The 21,914-nt window shown below is 39.0% G+C and overlaps 1 protein-coding gene across 1 annotated transcript; it reads right to left on the bottom strand.

Moving 5' to 3' along the window:
• Positions 1-11,540: 11,540 nt before the first annotated feature.
• Positions 11,541-13,970, bottom strand: LOC149213554 (uncharacterized). The gene is made up of 2 exons (XM_089389070.1): positions 12,236-13,970; positions 11,541-12,019 (listed from the first exon to the last, which is right to left on the bottom strand). The coding sequence occupies exons 1-2, from the start codon at positions 13,656-13,658 to the stop codon at positions 11,541-11,543; spliced, it is 1,902 nt and encodes a 633-aa protein (XP_089245196.1). The 5' UTR covers positions 13,659-13,970.
• Between the last annotated feature and the right edge of the window lie 7,944 nt (positions 13,971-21,914).

The following is a 21,914-nucleotide window of genomic DNA, read 5'->3' as shown; positions in this document are numbered from 1 at the left end:
CTAGACACTGGAGCCAACCATAGTCTAATGCCTAAGGTTTTCATGGATAAATTGGGTCTTGACATTACCAAGCCTTATCATGACCTGTTTTCTTTTGACTCTAGAAAAGTGAAATTCCTGGGACTAATCAAGGACCTAGCCATCACTTTGTCTCAGCTGCCCATGAAGAGCATGATGATGGATATTGTGGTAGTAGATGTACCCCCCAAGTTTGCCATATTGCTTTCCAGAGGCTGGATCAAGAGACTAGGTGGAACATTGCAAAATGATCTGTCTTATGCTACTGTCCCAGTTTTTGGAGGTGAAAATAGGAGATTGTACATAGAGGCTCAGTTGGCTTATATTATCAGTGATGAAAGGAATCCCACTAATCATCCCATATATGCGGTCGACACTGATTTCGGAGCTTGTTTTCTTCAAATTGAAGAATCTCAGCTGGCTTCCATGCAGCTTAAGAAACCAGTTTTCCAAATCGCAGAGGAAGAAGGCTTGCAAATTTGGGACATGTTCTTTGATGGAGCTTGCTCTAACGAAGCTGCAGGGACAGGTGTAGTCCTTGTGTCCCCCACAAAAGAATGCATTCATTTATCTTTCATATTAACTTTTTAGGTCACAAATAACACAATAGAGTATGAAGTAGACCTTATCATTCGGTAGGTGAACAAAACCTTCCAAGAAAAACATCCAAGTCTGAAAGCATACAGAGATGAGGTGAAATATAGACCATCTTTGCCTGAGAATGTCAAATACTCGAAATTTTTTGAAGAGGATGATGAAATTAATAGGCTTTTACAAGTATTTGATGATTTTGCTAAAAATCATTAGTAGAAGATCAAAGAAACCTTTGATAGAAAGGTAAAATGGGACAATTTTCAGTTTGGTGTTGGGTTCTCAAATGGGATGCGTTGAAGGAAGAGAAGAGCAACCATGGTAAATTTGATGCCTTATGGACAGGACTACTTGTCATTTCTCAAGATCAAATGAGCAACATTTTCATTTTGCACAATTTAGAGAGGGAAGGTGTTTTTGGTAGCCCAATCAATGGGTTGTTCTTGAAACTTTATTTCTTTTAAGGCTTTAAAGCCTTGGTATTGTAAATATGTTTTTTCCAGTTTTTATTTCATTGCAAAATAGACTCCATGACCAATGGAACACTAGGAAGAAGATTTGATTTTGTTTTTACAGGAAAGGCATTGATCTGTGATTCTTGAAACCTCATAGGAAGGATTTCATCCCCAGAAGGAGCCAGTGTCAGCCTTTTTGGCATTTGGCCAAAAAATGGATCCAAAACACTACTGAAGGCTATGAAATTTGCTTGAGGATCATTCAAAGATCAAAACTAGCACAGGAGGAGAGCCCTTAAAAGGGAGGAAAAACACTATCGGGAGGCAAAAACCCAAGAAAACAGTGAGAAACCATGTATCAGAGGCATACACAGTCAAACGCACAACAACCGTCTGATATGGCCAATCAACGACCCATATCTAGTCAGCAAATCACAATCAGCCAACACAGAGGAGGACTTAAGGTTGGGCGAAAGACACCCCCGATCAGCGATCTCCGATGATCGGATCGGCAGGTCACAATTGGCCGAGGCAAGCCGGCGGAGTAAGGGAAAACTAAGTGGAACTTGCAATTGTGATCAACGATGCAATGTGGACCATCAATCAAGCATGAAAATAGACGGCCCACATCATGTTGCAAGATAGCCATCGAAAAATAGAAAGCACGCTAGCATGGGCTCAGGGCACAAGTGATATGCGATTGCGATCAATCACATCAGTGGATTACAATTGGGGCAACACCATGGACCAGGGCCTTTACACATATATGTGTGCGACCCGATGAACTGGACCCGACAACATTATAAGTATTATTCCATAATATTTCAGGTCCGCAGGAAGGCCATTTTCAATGTATTTTCGTAGTTTGACGTATTTCAACAAAATATAAAGGGAACCCTGGAGCAGTGCCGATGTGATAAGACCCAGACCCGAAGGGTTTTGGGAATGAAAATATATAGAATTTCAGGTCCACCAAAGCCTATTTTTCATGGTTTTTAGTCTTTATTAACACATTCCAAAAAACACAAAGGGAAGATTGTAACATGCCATGTGCAACATCCGATAGCAACCCAAAGGGAGGACCCAATAGAGGAATAAGCCATATTTAAGGACTTTTGAAGTCTGGAAGAACAGAGATGGGTGGGATTTTATAGTGTGCAGCGTTTTCTGTGTAAAAACAGGAAAACAATCATTATAAACATTTAAAAGGAAAATAGAGACCCAAAGACCCATTCCATCACAAAACAGAGGCCGGGAAACAATTGCCGGGAGACAGAGGCCAGAAAGCGATCATGGAGCATCACATCATGATGCAGCGTGAAACGAAAACATCATGGAGCATCAATAGCACAACATATCCAAAATAACATAAGTGATTGTGGGGCATCTCTGCCACGAGAGAGCTCCCAGACAGCGCAGAAAACTACCCGAATGCGGTTACTCTTCTGTCATAAGAAGAAACCTCTAAGCCCATGCTTATCTAGTCAGGGCATCAAACAGTTAAAAAGACAGGGAGGATAGACTAAGACACTCTGAGCCTTTGAGATATTAGGAGCATTGTAAAGGGCCTATAAATGGCTGAAAGTTAAATGTAACAAGGGTTCAACTTCTGGAGACTGTAGATACTCTGTTCCTTGTAGCTTCTCATCTTCATTCCAGTAATACAAGCTTCTTTTGTTGTTACATGTTCAATATCCATTTCTCTTTTGTTCTAAGTTTGCACTTGGATAGTCTATTCATGATTTCTTCTGTGTCTAATGCCAGATAACTGTCATCTTATCTCTGCGTTGATAAATTGGATTTGCAATTGAATAGGTTGTTCATGTTTCTTCTGTGTCTAATGCCAAATAACTGTCATCTTATCTCTGCGTTGATAAATTAGATTTGCAAGCTTCTTTTATTTCCTGTAGCTATCCATTCATATGTGTTTATATATGCATCTACCGGTACATTTAGTATTCTCCATCTATCCATTGAATCTACAAACTATTGAGCATTAGTGGTCTAAAGCCTTGTAAAGCTGAGGGTGTTCATGCATGTCTAGAGTGAAAACGGAGTTCAAATGGTTATTTGGCTTGATCCAAACCTTCATCCATTCTAATAGTTCAGAGAACAATATTGATGATTATATGTTACCAGGCATCTCCAAGCTGCAACCTAGGAGAGTTTACTAGAGTGATAATAGGATTTATACATGCAATACCATGGGTCAGTACCATGGTTCTTATTAATACCATCTATCTAATACCATGTCCCATTTGCAACTAACTGTGGTCCCATATTTAAATGCGGGTCAACCACTGACAATTATTAATATGGGCTTTATTAACTCTTTAACTAACTATAACTATGACTCGACCTTATTACATAAATAAGGGGGTTAGGGTTGGACCCTAACATGCCCTCCCCCATAAAAGTAGCCTCGTCCTCAAGGCTAAAGTTGCAAAAACTGCTGAAGAATAATGGATGGTTCCTAGGTCGCATCTTCTGGAAAGGTGTCTTTCCACTTGACGAGAACTTCCTTGATCATGCGGCCGTGCAAGTGTCATTCTCGCGTGTCAAGAACCTGTTCAGGTTGGAGCCAGATTGAACCTTCTTCATCCAATTCTAGTAGACTGGTTTGAATTCTGTAATTGTTCCCTACCACTTTCTTGAGGCACGAGGTATGGAAGATGAGATGGATTTTTGTAGTGGGTGGCAAGGCTAGCTTGTATGCTACTTCTCCGATGCGCTGAAGTAATTGATACAGTTTGTAGAATTTTGGAGATAATTTCTGACAACCCTTGTCTTTGAGTGATGTCTGCTTATATGGTTGCAGCCTCAAGAATACTTGATCCCCTTTTTGAAATGTGTGCTTTGAATGATGTTGGTCTGCCTATTGCTTCATGCTATTTTGAGCTTGATGGAGATTATCTTTGAGGTGGGCAAGCATGGTTGCATGGTTCTGTAGGAATTGATCCACTGTTTGTACCTTAGAGCATATTGAGATATAAGAAGTAGGTGAAGGGGGGAGTTGACCATAAAATACTTCATATGGAGTCATCTTGCTGGCGACATGATAGTTAGTATTATACCACCATTCAGCTAGAGTTAACCACTGTACCCATAGATGTTGCTTTTCTGAAGTGAAACACCTTAGGTAGGTCTCCAGACATTTATTGTCTGCTTCAGTTTGACCATCAGTTTGGGGATGATAGGAAGTACTGAGTTGGAGTTGGGTACCTTGTAGCTTGAAGAGTTCCTGCGAAAAGTTGCTGGTGAAGATCGAGTCATGATCAGACACAATGGAAGTGGGCATGCCATGCAATTTGAAGATCTGGTCCATGAAATATTGAGCCACCAAAGTGGGTGTAAAAGGGTGGGTAGGGCGCAAATATGAGCATACTTAGAAAGTTTGTCCACAACCACCATGATGATTGACTTGTTGCCTGACTTCGGAAGACCAGTAATGAAATCCATATAAACATCCATCCAGATTGAGGTAGGGATGGGAAATGGCTGCAAAGTGCCTGGGGATTTCATTGTTTCTCCCTTGTGGCGCTAACACACATCACATTCAGCTACATAAGTAAGAATGTCCTCTTTCATGCCTATCCAAAAGAATGAATGCCAAGTGTGAGCATAAGTCTTCTAAAAGCCTGAATGGCCTACAGTGGGAGATGAGTGCAACTCTGCCAAAATGCGACTTTTGAGGGTGGATGTTGGTGATATCACTACTTTGTCCTTGTAGCGAAGAATCTCATCTTGCCAAGAGTAGCCCGCTGTGGCATTTAGATCTGCTTGCAATTTATTAATGAGTTGGGAGAGCAAAGGATGTGAAAACCATTCCTTGTAACCATTCCTTGTGAGCCTCTTCAATCCACTCTGGAATGGGAAGAGAGATTGCTAGCGGGGTGCTTTCCTCTTCAAATTGGCGTGACAAAGCATCCGCTACGACATTTTCACACCCTTTCATGTAAATTATCTCATAATCATATCCCAACATTTTGGCTAGCCATTTATTTTGTTGTGGCAAGGATAGGAGTTGCTCCAAAAACTATTTAAGGCTTTGATGGTCTATGCAGATTTGGAAACGCCACCCCAATAAGTATGGTCGCCAAGTATCCAATGCATGTAAGATGGCCATCATCTCCTTCTCATAGGTATATTGTCCCAAATTTGTCCCACTTAGTTGTTGGCTAGTGAAGGCCAAGGGTCGACCTTCCTGCATTACGACAGCCCCAATACTTGTACCTAAAGCATCACATTCAATCACAAAATATTTGGTGAAGTCGAGTAGTGCCAACACGGGAGTGGAACAAATGGCATGTTTGAGAGCTATAAATGCCTGCTGCGCTTCATCATTCCAGAGGAATGAATTTTTCTTGAGAAGGTGAGTGAGGGGTCTAGCAATGCGACCATAATTGTGGAAAAATTTGCAATAGTAGCCGGTGAGACCCAAAAATCCTCTCAAACTCTTCAAAGTCTTTGGTTGGGGCCAATCCTGCATTGCCTGGATCTTTTTGGGATCCACCCTGACACCTTCGCGCCCCACAATTGTGGCCCAAATACTCAACTTATTTCATGCCAAAAGAGCACTTGGAAAATTTGACAAATAATTTATGCTTCCCGAGAAGTTGCAAGAGTGGGTCTACATGCTGAAGATCTTTTTCCCAGGTGAGGTTGTAGATGAGGATGTCATCAAAGAAAACAAGGACAAATTTTCTGAGATATGGTTTGAGTAGGTGATTCATGAGGCTCTAAAAAGTGGATGGGGAATTACAGCGACCGAATGGCATTACCAGGAATTCATAATGGCCTTCATGAGTTCGGAAGGTAGTCTTTGGAGTGTCTACTTCTTTCATGCGAATTTGGTGATAGCTTGAGCGAAGGTCTAGCTTAGTAAAGAATTGAGCCCCATTTAGTTCATCCAACAAATCATCAACAACCTGGATGGGAAATTTATCTTTGACCGTTAGCTTGTTGAGAGACCTGAAGTCTAGACACATATGCCATTCCCCATCTTTCTTGAGCACCATGACCACAGGTGATGAATAAGGACTAATGCTAGGACGAATGGCACCGGCTTCCAGGAGTTCCTTGATGATTTTTTCAATTTCATTCTTTTGGGAGAAAGGGTAGCTATATGGGTGCACATTTGGTGGTTGTGCCCCTGGGACCAAAGTAATGCTATGATGATGTTCCCCTCTCGAGGGTGTAAGCTCATGAGGTTTGTCAAAGACCTACAAATGGTTGTTTAAGACCTTTTGCATCTCAGGATGAATATGAAGAGAAGAGGGCTCGAAGGCCTGGATGGCATTAAATTGGGTGATAACTCCATGGTGGCCCTTTTTTAACAACTTTTCCATCTCATGCAAGATGATGATAGAAGGAGCACCTAATTGGAGTTCGCGGAGGGTATGCGTGTGTTCATTCTGCTTAAAGCTCATATATAACTCCTGGAAATCCATTGTGATTGAACCGAGTGTGCGGAGCCATTCAGCACCCAAGACAATGTCACACCCACCCATGTTGATGGTAAACATGTGGGTCTTTAGGTGGTAATCACCCATCTGAAGTTTGACATTTTCATAGCGGCCGTCACATTTCATTGTCCCCCGATCAGCAATCTGGACTTGGAAATTAGAGACTACTATGAAAAAGCAATGCACTTCTTCTGCGACTCTTTGATGGATAAAGTTATGCGTGCTGCCACTATCAATCAAGACTACTGCAGGGCGATGTTTAACAAAACCTCTGATTTTGAGAGTTTGGGGAGAAGAAATGCCTGCCAAAGCATGGAGCGAGATAACTGGTTCTTCTGGTGTAGCTGGGAGCTCATTGTCCTGTTGGTTGTCCTCACCTTCCTCCTTTGGTCCCTCAAAGGGTGGGGCTTCCTCATATGAATTGTGATAAGTAGCATCAATTTGAAAGAAATTTTGTTCCTTGCATTTATGCCCTGGGGAGTATTTGTCATCACAGTAGTAACACAATCCTTGCTTTCTTCTTTCCGCCATTTCTGCTGGTGACACATTTTGAACCTTAAGTGTTTGGGTAGTGCTCAGAGCCTGGGTGGGGCATCCCTTGGCTATGAAATTTGGACGAGGCAATTGGGTTGCTAACGCGTGTTCCATTTCATGAGCTACCATGCAAGCTGCCAGCCATGTGGCTAGGTGGTGCATCCAGACGTGGGCTTGTATGGCGTCTTTGAGACCACTGATAAAAAGTTCCAAGTAGAATTCATCTGCTAGACCTCATGTGCGGAAGGCTAATGCTTCAAAGGATATAATATAGTCTTGTATTGTGCCTGTCTGTCTGAGCTTAGTAAGACGACCCGAAAAATTAGATTCATGTTCAAAGCGATTAGAAAGGACTTTTGAGAATATCTGCCAAGTAATTGGCCTTGCATAGAATTTTTGATGCCACTGCTGCCATTGCCATCTTTCTTGGTCCAAGTAAAGGCTTCCCACACTTATCTTAGTCTCATCATCTCTGATGTGATTGAATGTGAAATATTGGTCCATTTGTGATAGCCATATGGTCGGATGAGAGCCATCAAATTTGTACATGTCCAACTTGGGTAGTCGAGGGTGGGATTGTTGGTGGTTTCCATGCAAGTGAAGAGAATGGTTAGATTCGTCCTCATGGTCTTCATTAAAAGCATATGCCTCCGATTGTAACACTGACTTGCCCTTTGTGACTGTCTCATTTAATGACTGGATTTGCCTCGTTAACTCCTCCAACTTTTTTCAAGGGAGTCCATCTTCTCATTGGCCATAGCTTGAGCTCTGGTTTCTACCATGCACAAATCTGGTTCACTTGTCGTCACTGTGAAAAAATTTGGGCCCACCCAAAAATTTGAAGCTAACAAGTGAATGGTACCACCTTGCTCAGCCCATCGTCCCGATTCTTATGGGCTAAGTCTCCTATAAGCGTCCTGAGAGGGCCTCAGATGCCTCAGACTTTTTTTTTTCTTATACTCTGAAAGGAGTTTTACTCCTCGCTTAGGACTACCACAGTAGCCAATTCCCAGAAAAGTTAATCCTACCCAATGTCCCACTAGAATCACCCCAAGGTATAGGAGCCACAAGCCTCCCTGCACAAACAGTCAGATCTGTCTGCGAAACCCTCAACTGCAGAGTGTTAGTAGGAATGTGGCAGCAACCGAACCCCCACTGCTAGATCTGAATGACGAATCTGATTGTTGCGACTGCGATAGAACCCAACCTGCTAGATATGATATGGAAAAGAAGATGATGGGCGATCTGTAGAGAGACAAGGGAACTATGGTCTCAAGGAGTGTCAAGTGCTACAGATCACAATACACATAAGGTTCCAAAAGTAGTACTCGGCCCAATCTTTCAGGGCACTAACTAAGGAGGACCAACCGTACCCTTAGCCGTACTACCCGACCACCCTATCGTACGCGTGAATAATCTCCCCGAGTGTTGTTCTTGGTGTACTATAGTAGCAAGACGACCGACGGTTCATCTACGGTGAGGTTTTAGGTGAGCCTAGGGGGCTTCTAATATACCCAGAGGGTAAGTGGAAGACAACCGTGCACGGTTCTGTCTAATGCGCTACTACTCGAAGGGGTACCCACGGGGCTTACAAGGGAGTCCAACAAGCGTGACCACTTCTTCTATTTCCTGCGTGCATGCCTCCCCAAATCCATAGGTTTATGCGTTCAACAACAGATCCCGTGGTTTAAAGACGTCGAAACATGTCTCTAGCCAAAAAAAAAAAAAAACTGCTAAAAATGGAGATCCCACTAGCCCTGGAAGGTTCTCTGATACCACTTGTTATGCTCTTGACCTGTGAGAAGATTCCATAATACCAAATATGCGAAGAAATACAACCCAGAACACAGATCAAATGAGAAATAACAACATGTGTTTTATTATTCAAAAAGGAAAGCAATGTTCACTTGCCTCTTCGAGGGGGCAACCTCCAATAGAGTAGGGCTCGATTACAAAATAAGGCACACGACGATCGTCAATGGGGAGTCTCTATCCTTTATATAGGATTCATACATGCAATACCATGGGTCAGTACCATGGTTCTTATTAATACCATCTATCTAATACCATGGCCCATTTGCAACTAACTATGGTCCCTTCTTTAAATGCGGGTCAACCACTTACAATTATTAATATGGGCTTTATTGACTCTTTAACTGACTATAACTATGACTCGACCCTATTACATTAATAAGGGGGTTAGGGTTGGACCCTAACATAGACAATAAGCCCTAAAGTATGTTCTCTGGCATCAGGACCCCCAACCCAACTAAGAACTCACAAATTTAATTTAAGGTCTCCAATGGCTCACCATCGAGCTCAACCGTACCTTAATGGTAACATCCTACTTGAAATTTGTTTTCACTTTATTCTTTTCCAGATGCCTCCAACTTCCTTTCTTCACTTTCCTTGGCATCCATTTTTCCACCAAGATGTTTTATCTCTAGAAAGAAAGTGAATAATTATCTCTAATTATCAAATACTTAGACAATGTCATTTAAAATCTCCCCATGAATTTCAAGACTAATCATCTTTTATTTTAAACAAAAATATATATATATATATTAAAATAAACTATTTTTTTAAAACATTCTAATTTCACTAAACCCATTATTACCACATATGTATAATAAAAGTAAATAACCAAATATTTATAATATCAAAAAAATTATTACAATAATATATTTATTATTTTATATTAAAAATTTAATTCATTAATTATTACAATAATATATTTATTATTTTATATTAAAAATTTAATTCATTTTTATTAGGTTTTACAAATGATTTTTAAGATTTGATAGGAAAATATATAAATAATACTAATAACTAAGCGTTTACGTTAAATAATCTCTTTTATATCAATTTGATATAAAACCGTATAAAACCAATTTATATCAATTTTCAATAGAGAGATATTATATAAAACATAAATATAATATAATTTATTTTACTATATATGTTAATATTTCAAGTTTATTATTGATTTATTGAAGTTATAAAAATGCAAAAGTTATTAAGATTTCTTTAAAACAGTTATTTCTATATCTTAAAAAGTATAAGAGTGGTTAGAATTACCATATTTACGCCGTAAGGCGTTCCCTCTGAGAAAGACATCCCTAACATGTGACGTGTGCAATCCTGAGCCATTGATTCTGTGTGTTAGACGATTGGGATGTTTTCTGCCGTTGATTTAATCTATTTTTTTCATAAAAAAATATTATTTTTTCCACCAGCTGGAAGACAGAGAGGAAGGATCTGACAATGGACCATGAAAGGCCAGGCCTCCTGGCGATGAGACTCTTCGCAATGACTGAACCGAAACATGTGTCTTCGCAGTGACCAAACGTGTCTTTCTTCCTGAGAAGCAACCGTCGCCAAGAAACAGAAAACTGCGATTCAAAACCCTGCGTCACCTCAGTCTGTGGTTTCGTCCAGCGGCAAACTTGTCGAAAAGATTCTTTCAAGCGCTGAATGCAGTCGTCAAAATTTGGAGGTTGAGAGCCTGGCAGAGTGGTTTGATCAGATGGAACAGTGGTTGCCTAAATGTTTGAGACCAATTTCTGAACATATTATTGGGCAGATGCGAGCGCGGTTGGAGCAGTTCGATGAATATATCCTGCAAAAAAACCCAAAGAGTGGGCAGTGAGTTTAAGGGTAACTGTTTGGAGCAGGGGGTAGAAGAAACATTAATCTGAACGAAATCTCAGCACAGGATGTGTTGCTTTGATAGATAATGCAACTTCATATAGATAACAAGCACAAGCCGACAGACAACTACAAGAAATGACACCAAAACAGTATACGAATTAGTACTCAAGCGAGAAAAGGTGCCATCAAGTAAGAAAATACATCATCACATCAACTGACGCCCTTGCATTCCAAAGCCAGAAACCTTGGAAATGTGAAGTTCCTATATAATTAGGTCTTACTTTTGAGCTTTTCAGGTCAGCTCTAGCGTCTTCGCATCTCTCCACATTGTTGGTTGTAATTTTTAATAATATGTCAGATTTTCTCGTTGTAAAATTTTCCCTGAGAAAGTGAGACTCTCACTGTAAATTAATTATATTCTAGGTAAAATTTGCTTGTCTCTTCACTTATTTTTCTTTTGTGGCATTGTTTATTATGTGCAATCTGAAAGTAAGTGTACTGATATCCTCTGCTCTGAAGTGTGTGTACTCATCTGAGTTGCGTATATTAAGTGCCCCATGTCAAATGCTGATAAATGGATGTGGATGGCACGGACTTATTTTAATATTCTTCGGAAGCCCAAGTTCATGTATCTCGTGCCTAAGCGTGCAACATTAGTTACAATTCCCTTCTGGAATCATTAAACCACTTTCTTTTTTTTCAACAATATTCAAGCACTTTCCTTCTGTGTTGGAAACACCATTCAGAAAATTCCAGAGAGGCATCCCAAGCTATTGGACCTCAAATATTTTACTCAAAAGAGGTCATAGAGCCTTAATGTTACATATCAAAATAGCATACTGGAAGTGGAAGCTTGTGCAATAGTTTTCACTTTCTGAGCAACACTTTTCACAACTAAGCCTCTCTCTATCATCCCATTCCAGAACACCTCAGGTCTGCCATCCATCTCTAGAGAATACTTATCAAATACATAAAACGTTTTAAGATTGATCAGAATCCTTTTTGAAGCCATTTCTTCGCAAAGTTCTGAAGCTTTATTTAGCTCACCTGCTCCCAAGTATGCATAAATAAGAGTAGTATAAACAAGGGCATCACCAACAAGACCCCTCCTAGACATTTTATTGAATGCTTTTTCGGCACTTCTCAGCTTGGCTTTCCTGCACAAACCTCGAATGATGCTACTATATAGAAAAACATCTTCAGATAAACCTCTTTTGACAAATTCATCAGGCAGCTTCAGGGCTTCCTCTTCATTGTGTTGGACACAATAACCATCAATTAGCCATGAGTACACACTAATAAAACCTGCACTCAACAGACAACAAACTGATTTACTAATATACAATGTTCAGTATTGCAACAGGCCCATTTCTCACAAACGGAAATGGATACAACAAATCCTATTGGTGAAGTTGGTCACGGTACATGAAAAAAACCCAGACCTATAGTTGCGGGTAAAAATCAGGATTATAAGAGGAAGTAAAATTCTTTAATTATAAAATCTTGTTGGAAATTACAAACCTGCAATAATCATTTCAAACAGGACATCCTTTGCTTCATCTATTTTCCCAGACTTGCAAAAGCCATGAATAAGAGCCTTGTAAGTATACACATCAAAAACTAGCCCAGTTTGTAACATCTTGTTGCGAAGTTTCCAGGCATCAGCCATGTTACCTCTCTTGCACTGCGAATTGATCAAGGTATTGCATGTAAAGTGATCAGGTTCAAGACCCTTTTCCGCCATTTCATTCAAGAGATCATTTGCTTCTTCCAATTTCCCTTCCTCGCAGAGCTTATGGAGGAGGACATTGAATGTCACCGTTCCTGGCACCAGCCCTTTCCTTATCATTTCATCCCGCAGTCTGAAAGCCTCAGTCAGATTATTTTCTCTGCAATAACCATCAATCAGGGTAGTATATGTTACATTATTTGGAACCAGATCACCCATTTCGTTCAAAATCTTCAATGCATCCCTCAATCTGCCCTCTTTGCAAAACCCGTGTATTAGAGTGTTATATGTTACAATATCGGGTTGAATGCCCTTCTCTAACATCGTGTCTTGGATGCTTAAAGCTTCATAATGCATTCCTTTCTTGGAAAGAAGGGAAATAAGACTATTATATGTGAACAAATCTGGATTGAATCCATGCTTCTTCATCTGATTTACAAGTTCTTCGGCATTTTGCAGATCACCTTGTTTGCAGCAGGCATGGATCATGACATTGAAAGTCCGAGAATCAGCCTCGATCCCTCTACACAACATTTCCCTATAGATTTTCCAGGCCATAGTTGGCAATTTGGCCTTGACTAGACTGTTTAGAAGGATATTACAAGAGTGTACGGTGGGGTTGATTCCATAAGAACCCAACTGATAAAATACTTGGATTGCATCTTGGGTCATTCCGGATTGCGCATATGAATTGATCAGCATACTCAGAACTGCAGAATTGGTGCCCAAATTGCTATAATCATTTATCATAACATCTAAGACTACTGGAGAAGATAGGAAGCCTTTATGGGAAATGGATTGTAACAATGACTGAGAAGTTTTGAACTTATTGTTCTTAGTGAGAATATGGATTATGGTCCAGTAAGGGCGGGTGGCGTGCTGGTAGTGTGGCAAGTAGGCAACCCACTTGAAGAATCTCCATGCCAGGTTTCCATCATGCCTGCCAATCTGCAGAAGGATCTCGCTCATAATGCAGGGATTTAGCCTGGAGGCGATTTGGGCTTTGGACAAACAGTTCCATGTCCCCTCCATAACCACTTTGAAGACATTTTGAATGAATTCTGAATCTGGAATGTTGCCCATGTCCACTTGGGATTCATTTTTAGATAGGGTTTCACTTACTGCACTTGTGGAGTAAAATTTGTTGTTGAGGTGGGTGTTGTAATAAATATTGTGCGGAAGTCTTGTATGGAGTTTTAATTGAATTGCTTTCATTGGTTTCTATGCACCAGGGAACTCCGAACTTGGAAATGTTTAAAAAGTGGAGAAAAACTCATACCCGGTTGGAAGTGTCGTGTACAAACATAAAAAAACACTGGCGTCCAACATCTCAGAGTTCATTTGATTGGTAATGTATACCATACGACCATCTATGATCATGTTCGTTATACACGCAGTGAAATCGATTTGCCCTACTCGGCTCCACCCTCATTTGATGGTCATCAAGAAGGATGGCTCAAATAAAAATTTTCAATCCTCTCAGCGCTCGTAGATCCGTTCTTGTAAACAGAAAGGGTACTCACTTTATCAACTCCAAATCCACTCCCCCTTACATGTATAAATGCCAGTAAGCGCTGGAACAGTATCTTGGATCCAAAGATATATTTTGAAAAACCCCTGTTCATCTGGTTATCACCACCATATAACTCGATACCAGGGTTGATTTTGTGGTAAAATAATTTAAACTTTTGGATGTTATAAAAAGTACCCGATATATTTTATTAGGTATTTTCAAAGGGAAGTACGGGAAAGAATTGCAATGGAGTAACTTTCAGAAATATTCATCTCAGAGTTAATGAATCAAAACAAATAAGTATTATTTACCTCAAAGTTAATGAATCAAAATAAGCATGTTTATTTCACACTAACCTTTTGAGGCACGTGAATTATTAGTTTTACCTCTTCCTAACATTATTCCCTTTTTCTAGCACTATTCCATATAATTGAGTTTTTTTATCGAAAGTTTGAAGAAGAATTGAAAAACGAATTAATCTTATCTGATAATTTGGGGTTTGAGGTAATATTGAGAGGTAAGTCCAAATTTATTTTAGAATTTAGGGTTGTAATGAATTTTGAGTCTTTTTATTAGATAAATTGATTAAATAATGAAATAATTAATTTTTTTGTGATACACATTTTTACTCCATAAGGTGTTTCTCTCTGAAATCAACTCCCCCAATTGCCACCGTGTCCTTGTTTGAGCCATCAGATTAGATGTTAGACGATTGAAACGTTCCAGACCGTTGGATGTAGTTTAGGTTAGTTTTTTATATTTTTTCAGCACAATTTTTCTCGCTGCTTCAAATCGCTGCACAGTTTTTTTCGCTGCTTCAAATCTCCCTGAGGAGGCAGCATCTCTGGGCATCCGACTCTAGGAGCTTGGAGCTTGATGAGCTTTTATCTCCAGTGAGGGTTTTGCAGGCAAAGTTTTCAATAGATCTTCAAGGCTTCAAATTTCCTCCATCAGAAGAGAAATCCTGCATCGATCAGAAGAAATTTCCCGCGTTTTATGAAGGAAAATCCCCTTACAGACAAAGGACGGACTGAATTATGAACAAAGATGCCAGATTCAGATCCTCCAACTGTGGAGAGAATGACTTCATTTGTTTTGCATTCCACCCGCGAAGTTTGCTCTGATGCGGCTATTTTCCGCAGTGCTGTTTCGATGGTCGGTAACTCTGTTTGGGTCTTGTTTGATGGTCTGGCGATAGATCAGAAATGTTTACAAGTAAAAAGCTTTAGCTTTATCTTTCAGCTGGTTCTCCGCTCTTATTTATTTGTTCTTCGTGACTGTAGGCGTTCAAGCCCTATCAGATACCCTAATCAGTTTTCCTGTATTTGAAATGCAACACAGGACGTTGGGACCCCGAGCTGGCTCAACCTGCTTGGTAGGGCGATGTGTCTACAGTGGTGGAGTTTCTTTACCGGTAAGAACTTGCCATAGTTTGAGGGGAAATTTAAAGCGTGGCTCCAATGCGACCCAACGGTGGAGCTTTTGCCAGAGTTTCCTCATCTCCAACTGTGGAGAGAATGACTTCATTTGTTTTGCATTCCACCCGCGAAGGTTGCTCTGATGCGGCCATTTTCCGCAGTGCTGTTTCGGTGGTCGGTAACTCTGTTTGGGTCCTGTTTGATGGTCTGGCGGTGGATCAGAAATGTTTACAGGTAAAAGCTTTGGTTTTATCTTTCAGCTGGTTCTCTGCTCTTATTTCCTTGTTCTGCTCTTATTTCCTTGTTCTTCGTGACTGTAGGCATTCAAGCCCTATCAGATACCCTAATCAGTTTTCCTGTATTTGAAATGCAACGCAGGACGTTGGGACCCGGAGCTGGCTCAACCTGCTTGGTAGGGCGACGTGTCTACAGTGGCGGAGTTTCCAGTTATGGGTAAGAACTTGCCCTGGTTGGAGGGGAAACTTAAAGCGTGGCTATGGCTCTCTGCATCTATGGGATGCCTGTTTCGTAGCCAAAAAGCTCAATTTAGAAGAGGGTTAGAGCTTTTAATTGGTTTTTTCCCAAATGTAAATAAATTTTGCTATGACAATGTGATTATCATTTCAGATATTACCTAGAGCTTATTCTGCTCTGAAATTATGTAGTTTCCTGTTATTCTCTTTTGTGACAATGAAGGTTTATAGAGTAGTGCCGGTTAATTATTCTGCGGTTTGATATGGCTACCATGGCCAGCAGTTGATGACACCATTTGCTTAAATTTGTTTTTGAATCTGTGCTAAATATGTATACCCAGTTCGGGGTTTGCGTCTTCGGTTATATCTTCAGAAAATAATGTGATGTATACTCAATTCCTTGCTTACTCGTGTTTGCCCGTATGTTATATCGTTTACATATTTCAAGGAGTTGTCTACGTTATAAAGAGTTATAAATCTTCGATTTGGATATGTGGTATCGGCCAAACTGATCTCCGTTGCAGCTTGTTTACCAGTTACATACGTTTAACATTACCTACTGTATGTTCTTTTCCTTTGTAATTGCGGGGTCTACTACCCAGTGTCATTATAGCCTGGCCTCCTCAGTTTCCAAGTTTCTTCCGGGAGCTTATGATCCACTCCCAACCTCCAGGGTTCATCATTTTGTGATGTTATTGCCGCCTATGGAAGATTGGGTCGAGCTGCAGAGGCAGAGAAGATGTTTGAAAAGATGGTTAACGCAGGTGTGGAGCTAGATGTTTTTGTTTATGGTGCCTTGATAAATGCATTTTCTGAAGCTGGATGTGTGGATGAAGCTGTACGTTACTTTCAAATAATGCAAAACGCTGGTTTTGCAGGGAACTCTGTGGTGTATAGTTCTTTGATTAAGGTTTATAGTAAACGTGGTTTTTTGAAGGATGCACAAGAAACGTACAAACGCATACAGAAATTGGGTGTTTAACCAGATGCCTTTTTATCAGGCTGTATGCTTGACCTTTATGCTCGCACTGATATGGTGACTGAAGCACAAGAAGTATTCAAAGTCTTGAAGGAAAAGCAGCAGGCAAATGAATTTTCTTTTTCCATGATGTTGTCCTTATACAAAAAGAATGGAAGGCTTAATGAAGCCACTGAAATTGCAAAGGAAATGTTAGAATCAGGATTTCTTACTAACGTTCTTTCTTTTAATAGCGTCATTAGCCTGTTCACTGCAGATGGAAGATTGAGAGAGGCTGCTGAAGTTTTTCATCAAATGTTAAAACTAAAGGCTTCACCCAATGAGAATACATACAAAACACTGGGCATTCTTCTGAAGAGAGGAGGCATTCCAAGGGATACAGTAGAGCAACTCGATGTTGCACGTAAAAGTGGGCTTCCACATGGTGTTCAGGCCTTGAGAATGACAATCTTTTCTGCAGTGGGGATGCATGTTGAAGCTTTGGAAGCTTGTGATGAACTGAGAGCTTCTGGGTTGGATTTTGATGTGTCTTCTTACAATGCTGTTATATATGCACTTGGTAGTACTGGGAGGATTAATGAAGCTTACAACATGTTCATGATCATGCAAGCCAAAGGTCTTGAACCAGATACAATTACTTATGCAAGTATGACAATTAGCTATGGGAAGCTAGGGTTGGTAGACGGTGTTAGGAGAATGTTTTACAAAATGAAACAGAAGGGTTTTCAACCAAACGAATTCATGTTCAAGGCAGTTATAGATGCCTATAAAAGTGCTGGGAAGTTTGCTTTAGCCAGATTTGTTACCCAGGAGAGGGAGTTCATGCATCAGTTGCAAGATCATGGTCACATTATATAAGATTATGCAGATCTGGTTTCGAGCTCGATTTCATGTGCAAAGCTTTTAAAAGGAAGCTGGCATACCCTGTATTCATGCTGTTGTGTCTTTTAACATTTTGTAAAATTGTAACAGGTTATTTTTTTTTTGGGAAATTTAAATCTATGCTCCTTGTATAGCTTCCACATGGTATTCAGGCCTTGAGAATGACAATCTTTTCTGTAGTGGGGATGCATGCTGAAGCTTTGGAAGCTTGTGATGAACTGAGAGCTTCTGGGTTGGATTTTGATGTGTCTTCTTACAATGTTGTTATATATGCACTTGGTAGTGCTAGGAGGATTAATGAAGCTTACAACATGTTAATGATCATGCAAGCCAAAGGTCTTGAACCAGATACAATTACTTATGCAAGTATGACAATTAGCTATGGGAAGCTAGGGTTGGTAGACGGTGTTAGGAGAATGTTTTACAAAATGAAACAGAAGGGTTTTCAGCCAAACGAATTCATGTTCAAGGCAGTTATAGATGCCTATAAAAGTGCTGCGAAGTTTGCTTTAGCCAGATTTGTTACCCAGGAGAGGGAGTTCATCCATCAGTTGCAAGATCATGGTCACATTATATAAGATTATGCATATCTGGTTTCGAGCTCGATTTCATGTGCACAACTTTTAAAAGGAAGCTGGCATACCCTGTATTCATGCTGTTGTGTCTTTTAACATTTTGTAAAATTGTAACAGGTTATTTTTTTTGGGAAATTTAAATCTATGCTCCTTGTATAGCTTCCACATGGTATTCAGGCCTTGAGAATGACAATCTTTTCTGCAGTGGGGATGCATGCTGAAGCTTTGGAAGCTTGTGATGAAGTGAGAGCTTCTAGGTTGGATTTTGATGTGTCTTCTTACAATGCTGTTATATATGCACTTGGTAGTGCTGGGAGGATTAATGAAGCTTACAACATGTTCATGATCATGCAAGCCAAAGGTCTTGAACCAGATACAATTACTTATGCAAGTATGACAATTAGCTATGGGAAGCTAGGGTTGGTAGACGGTGTTAGGAGAATGTTTTACAAAATGAAACAAAAGGGTTTTCAGCTAAACGAATTCATGTTCAAGGCAGTTATAGATGCCTATAAAAGTGCTGGGAAGTTTGCTTTAGCCAGATTTGTTACCCAGGAGAGGGAGTTCATGCATCAGTTGCAAGATCATGGTCACATTATATAAGATTATGCAGATCTGGTTTCGAGCTCGATTTCATGTGCAAAGCTTTTAAAAGGAAGCTGGCATACCCTGTATTCATGCTGTTGTGTCTTTTAACATTTTGTAAAATTGTAACAGGTAATTTTTTTTTGGGAAATTTAAATCTATGCTCCTTGTATAGAGAAATTGTGGATAAAAGGGTACTAGTAGTTCTTTTAGTGTATAAGAAAAATGCAAATAAAAAGACATTGGTCATTCCCTTCTCCAATATAAATTAAGACTTTGAAAACAAAGGAGGGCACCCCAAAATGCTGAAGCTTGACAGTGGTATCCGAGATTCTCAAAAAATTCTGTGAAATTTTCTCAAAATCATATTAGAATTTCTATTTTTTTTTTTCGAGCAAATTTGTGATTTGTTTAGACTACGCGATTGAGGAGATGTATTATCTATTGAAACTACAATTTTGCCCCGACGGCCCAATTCTCATCGGAATATGGTGAAAAAAATTAATGTGTTTAAATCGTTTTTTCGTTTCAGAAATAAAATAGTGATTTCAAATTCTCATTAATTTTCTACACGATTTCAATTATAAACTGGCTAAACATCCTAACACCCAAATTAATCTCATGAGTGGATCATTCAACACAGAGAAGCAATCTAACTTTCGCTTGTAACACAAGCGATACTTAAAGAAGTGGTGGATGTGAATGCTCAGAAAATGGGAAAACGACATATGAGATCACCAGCTGGTCATCCCTTTAAGTCAAGAACATGTGCCTTTTCTATTACGTTACCAGACTGAACTTTTGTTCAAGGCTCTGTCTCACTGTTGCACCAATGGAAAGTAGAGCAGACTACTGGTCGGCCAGGGCCCAGCATAGATCCATGCAAACGAAAGGCAGAGACAAGTGACTGTGATACTAGCCACAACCTCACATAAATAAATACATGCCGAGGCAAGCCTGACAGAGGGCAACTCCATTGAATTAATATATGAATTAAGGGTATCAAACAACATAATGTTCAAATGTGAAGCCAATGAAATTATATAAGATTACCCTGCTCCTTTCTTACTAATTTTCTCTTTATAAACTAGCCATTTGGAACTTTGATGTTACACATTCAAATTCTAGTATCATCCACCTGTTTAATTCTCATGTTGGGGCATCTGCAATATTTGACGACATAATGCCTTTAGAAGCACATAGTTTGTTTGACTACCTGTCCACTAATTAGTTTGTCTATGCTCATTATGGTAAATTCGATCTTACACCTTGAACAGACTTTACTTGTAGTTTACTAAATCCAATGGCTGGTTTTTTGGGTATCCGACACTTGATTAATTCTCACCTTTGGCAATCTTTGACAACATAATGGCCTCTAGAAGCTCATAGAATCCAATTTTTAACATATTTTCACTCTTTTTATCACTAGGAGTGCTTAATTCAAACAATGGTGAGACCATTTGGATGTTAGAAACCTAATGCTAATTTTCTATTTGTCCCCAACCTAATGAATATTATATTGGTGATAGCATATCTTTAAAATGAACATATTGAGTTAATTTCCCTTATATAAATGTCTTCCTTATTTATTCATAATCTTTGAATTTCAATTACATCATTGTTCTCATCCTTTGTCAAATGTTCATCAAGCAATGTCAGAAGACAGTTTTGGCATCCATCAAGGACCTTAGGATAAACCTTATGAACTGAAAGCACTTGGTAATATGAATAGATGATCTAGCCATTTGTTGATGATAACAAATAAACACCGGTAAAGAAACAAAATTGCATAAAAATTTGACTTCTTTCTTCTATGCTATTGTTTTTTATATCATTGCCTTACGGCGTTTCCTTTGCAACATGTGGTGCAAATGCTAGTTATTTAGAGCATTCAAAAAACGTATTTTTAGTTTTCAACTTTTTCAGTGTCATAAAGATGACACATTCGTATAGAATTATGGTATTTTGGAAATTGTAGAATGCTAAGTTTCTGTATTTAACTTGTGAGGGTTGATTTGTATTTTAGAAATATTGATTTTCTTTTTGTCGTTAATAATGATAAAAAAAAATTAAACTATAGTTAACTACATCTGTAATGTTTTAGTTCTATTTTATTTTTTAAGAACTTATTAAACCATAAATTTTCTTTAAATTTAAATAATATATTTAATAGTATGCTATTAAATATAATTTGAATCATAACACTCAATTTGTTATAAATTGAAAATAATAAATTCCATTAACGTAAAATAAATTATATCTTTTTAAAATTCAATCAATTTCAACTTTCAATAAAGGCAAAGTTAAAACAAATGTTTCATAAAAATTAACACTAATATATTTTAAAAATAAAATATCCAAAATTTAAGAAATAGGATTGTAATTATGAAATAAATTAAAAAAATACATAATAATATAGGTTATGGAAAACAGTTCACAATGCTTTACTTCTTATTTCTCTTGCCTATTTTTGTATAGCTATGGAACAAAATGTTCTTGAAAGAATGGAATGTCTCTTCTTCCTAGTGATTTGAAAATGAGATCTTAAATCAATATTAGGGTATTATAGACTTATGTGCAGGGATGCCTATATTAACTAGTGCAATGGGTCGAAAAGATTGCGAATAATATATACCATGAGGAATTAGAAAACATAACAATCACACATCAACATAAGAAAAATAATGAAGGAGTTCACCAGACCCCCTGGTTACGTCTCCTGGTCCAAGCTTTTAGTGTCGACCTCTATATTATGTTTTTAAGATCAGAATATTACAAGTGTGAGCTCAAACAGAGTCTCACCATAATAGTGACAAAACAACAGGTTTTTACTCGAAATCCTTGAGTCTAAAAGAGTACACAAACTCTCCCTCTTGCTCTCTATTTTCTACTTTCTCTTGCTCCCTTCTTTGTCTTCTTTGTCTGCCATATAGTTTCTTTTAAGCCTCTCGGCATAGTCCCTTCATCTACATTCTTGGGCTTTTTGGCCTTTCGCTGCTATTCGTTCAACTCCCTGTCGAGCATTAAACAATCATTGTAAAACACT

This window comes from Pinus tabuliformis, chromosome 1_1 (genome assembly GCF_031772625.1).
Source record: "Pinus tabuliformis cultivar Carrire ecotype Pingquan chromosome 1_1, CPIR1, whole genome shotgun sequence".
NCBI lineage: Eukaryota > Viridiplantae > Streptophyta > Pinopsida > Pinales > Pinaceae > Pinus > Pinus tabuliformis.
The sequence above is the reverse complement of the archived record's forward strand: the minus strand, read 5'-3'. Positions and strand labels throughout refer to the sequence as shown.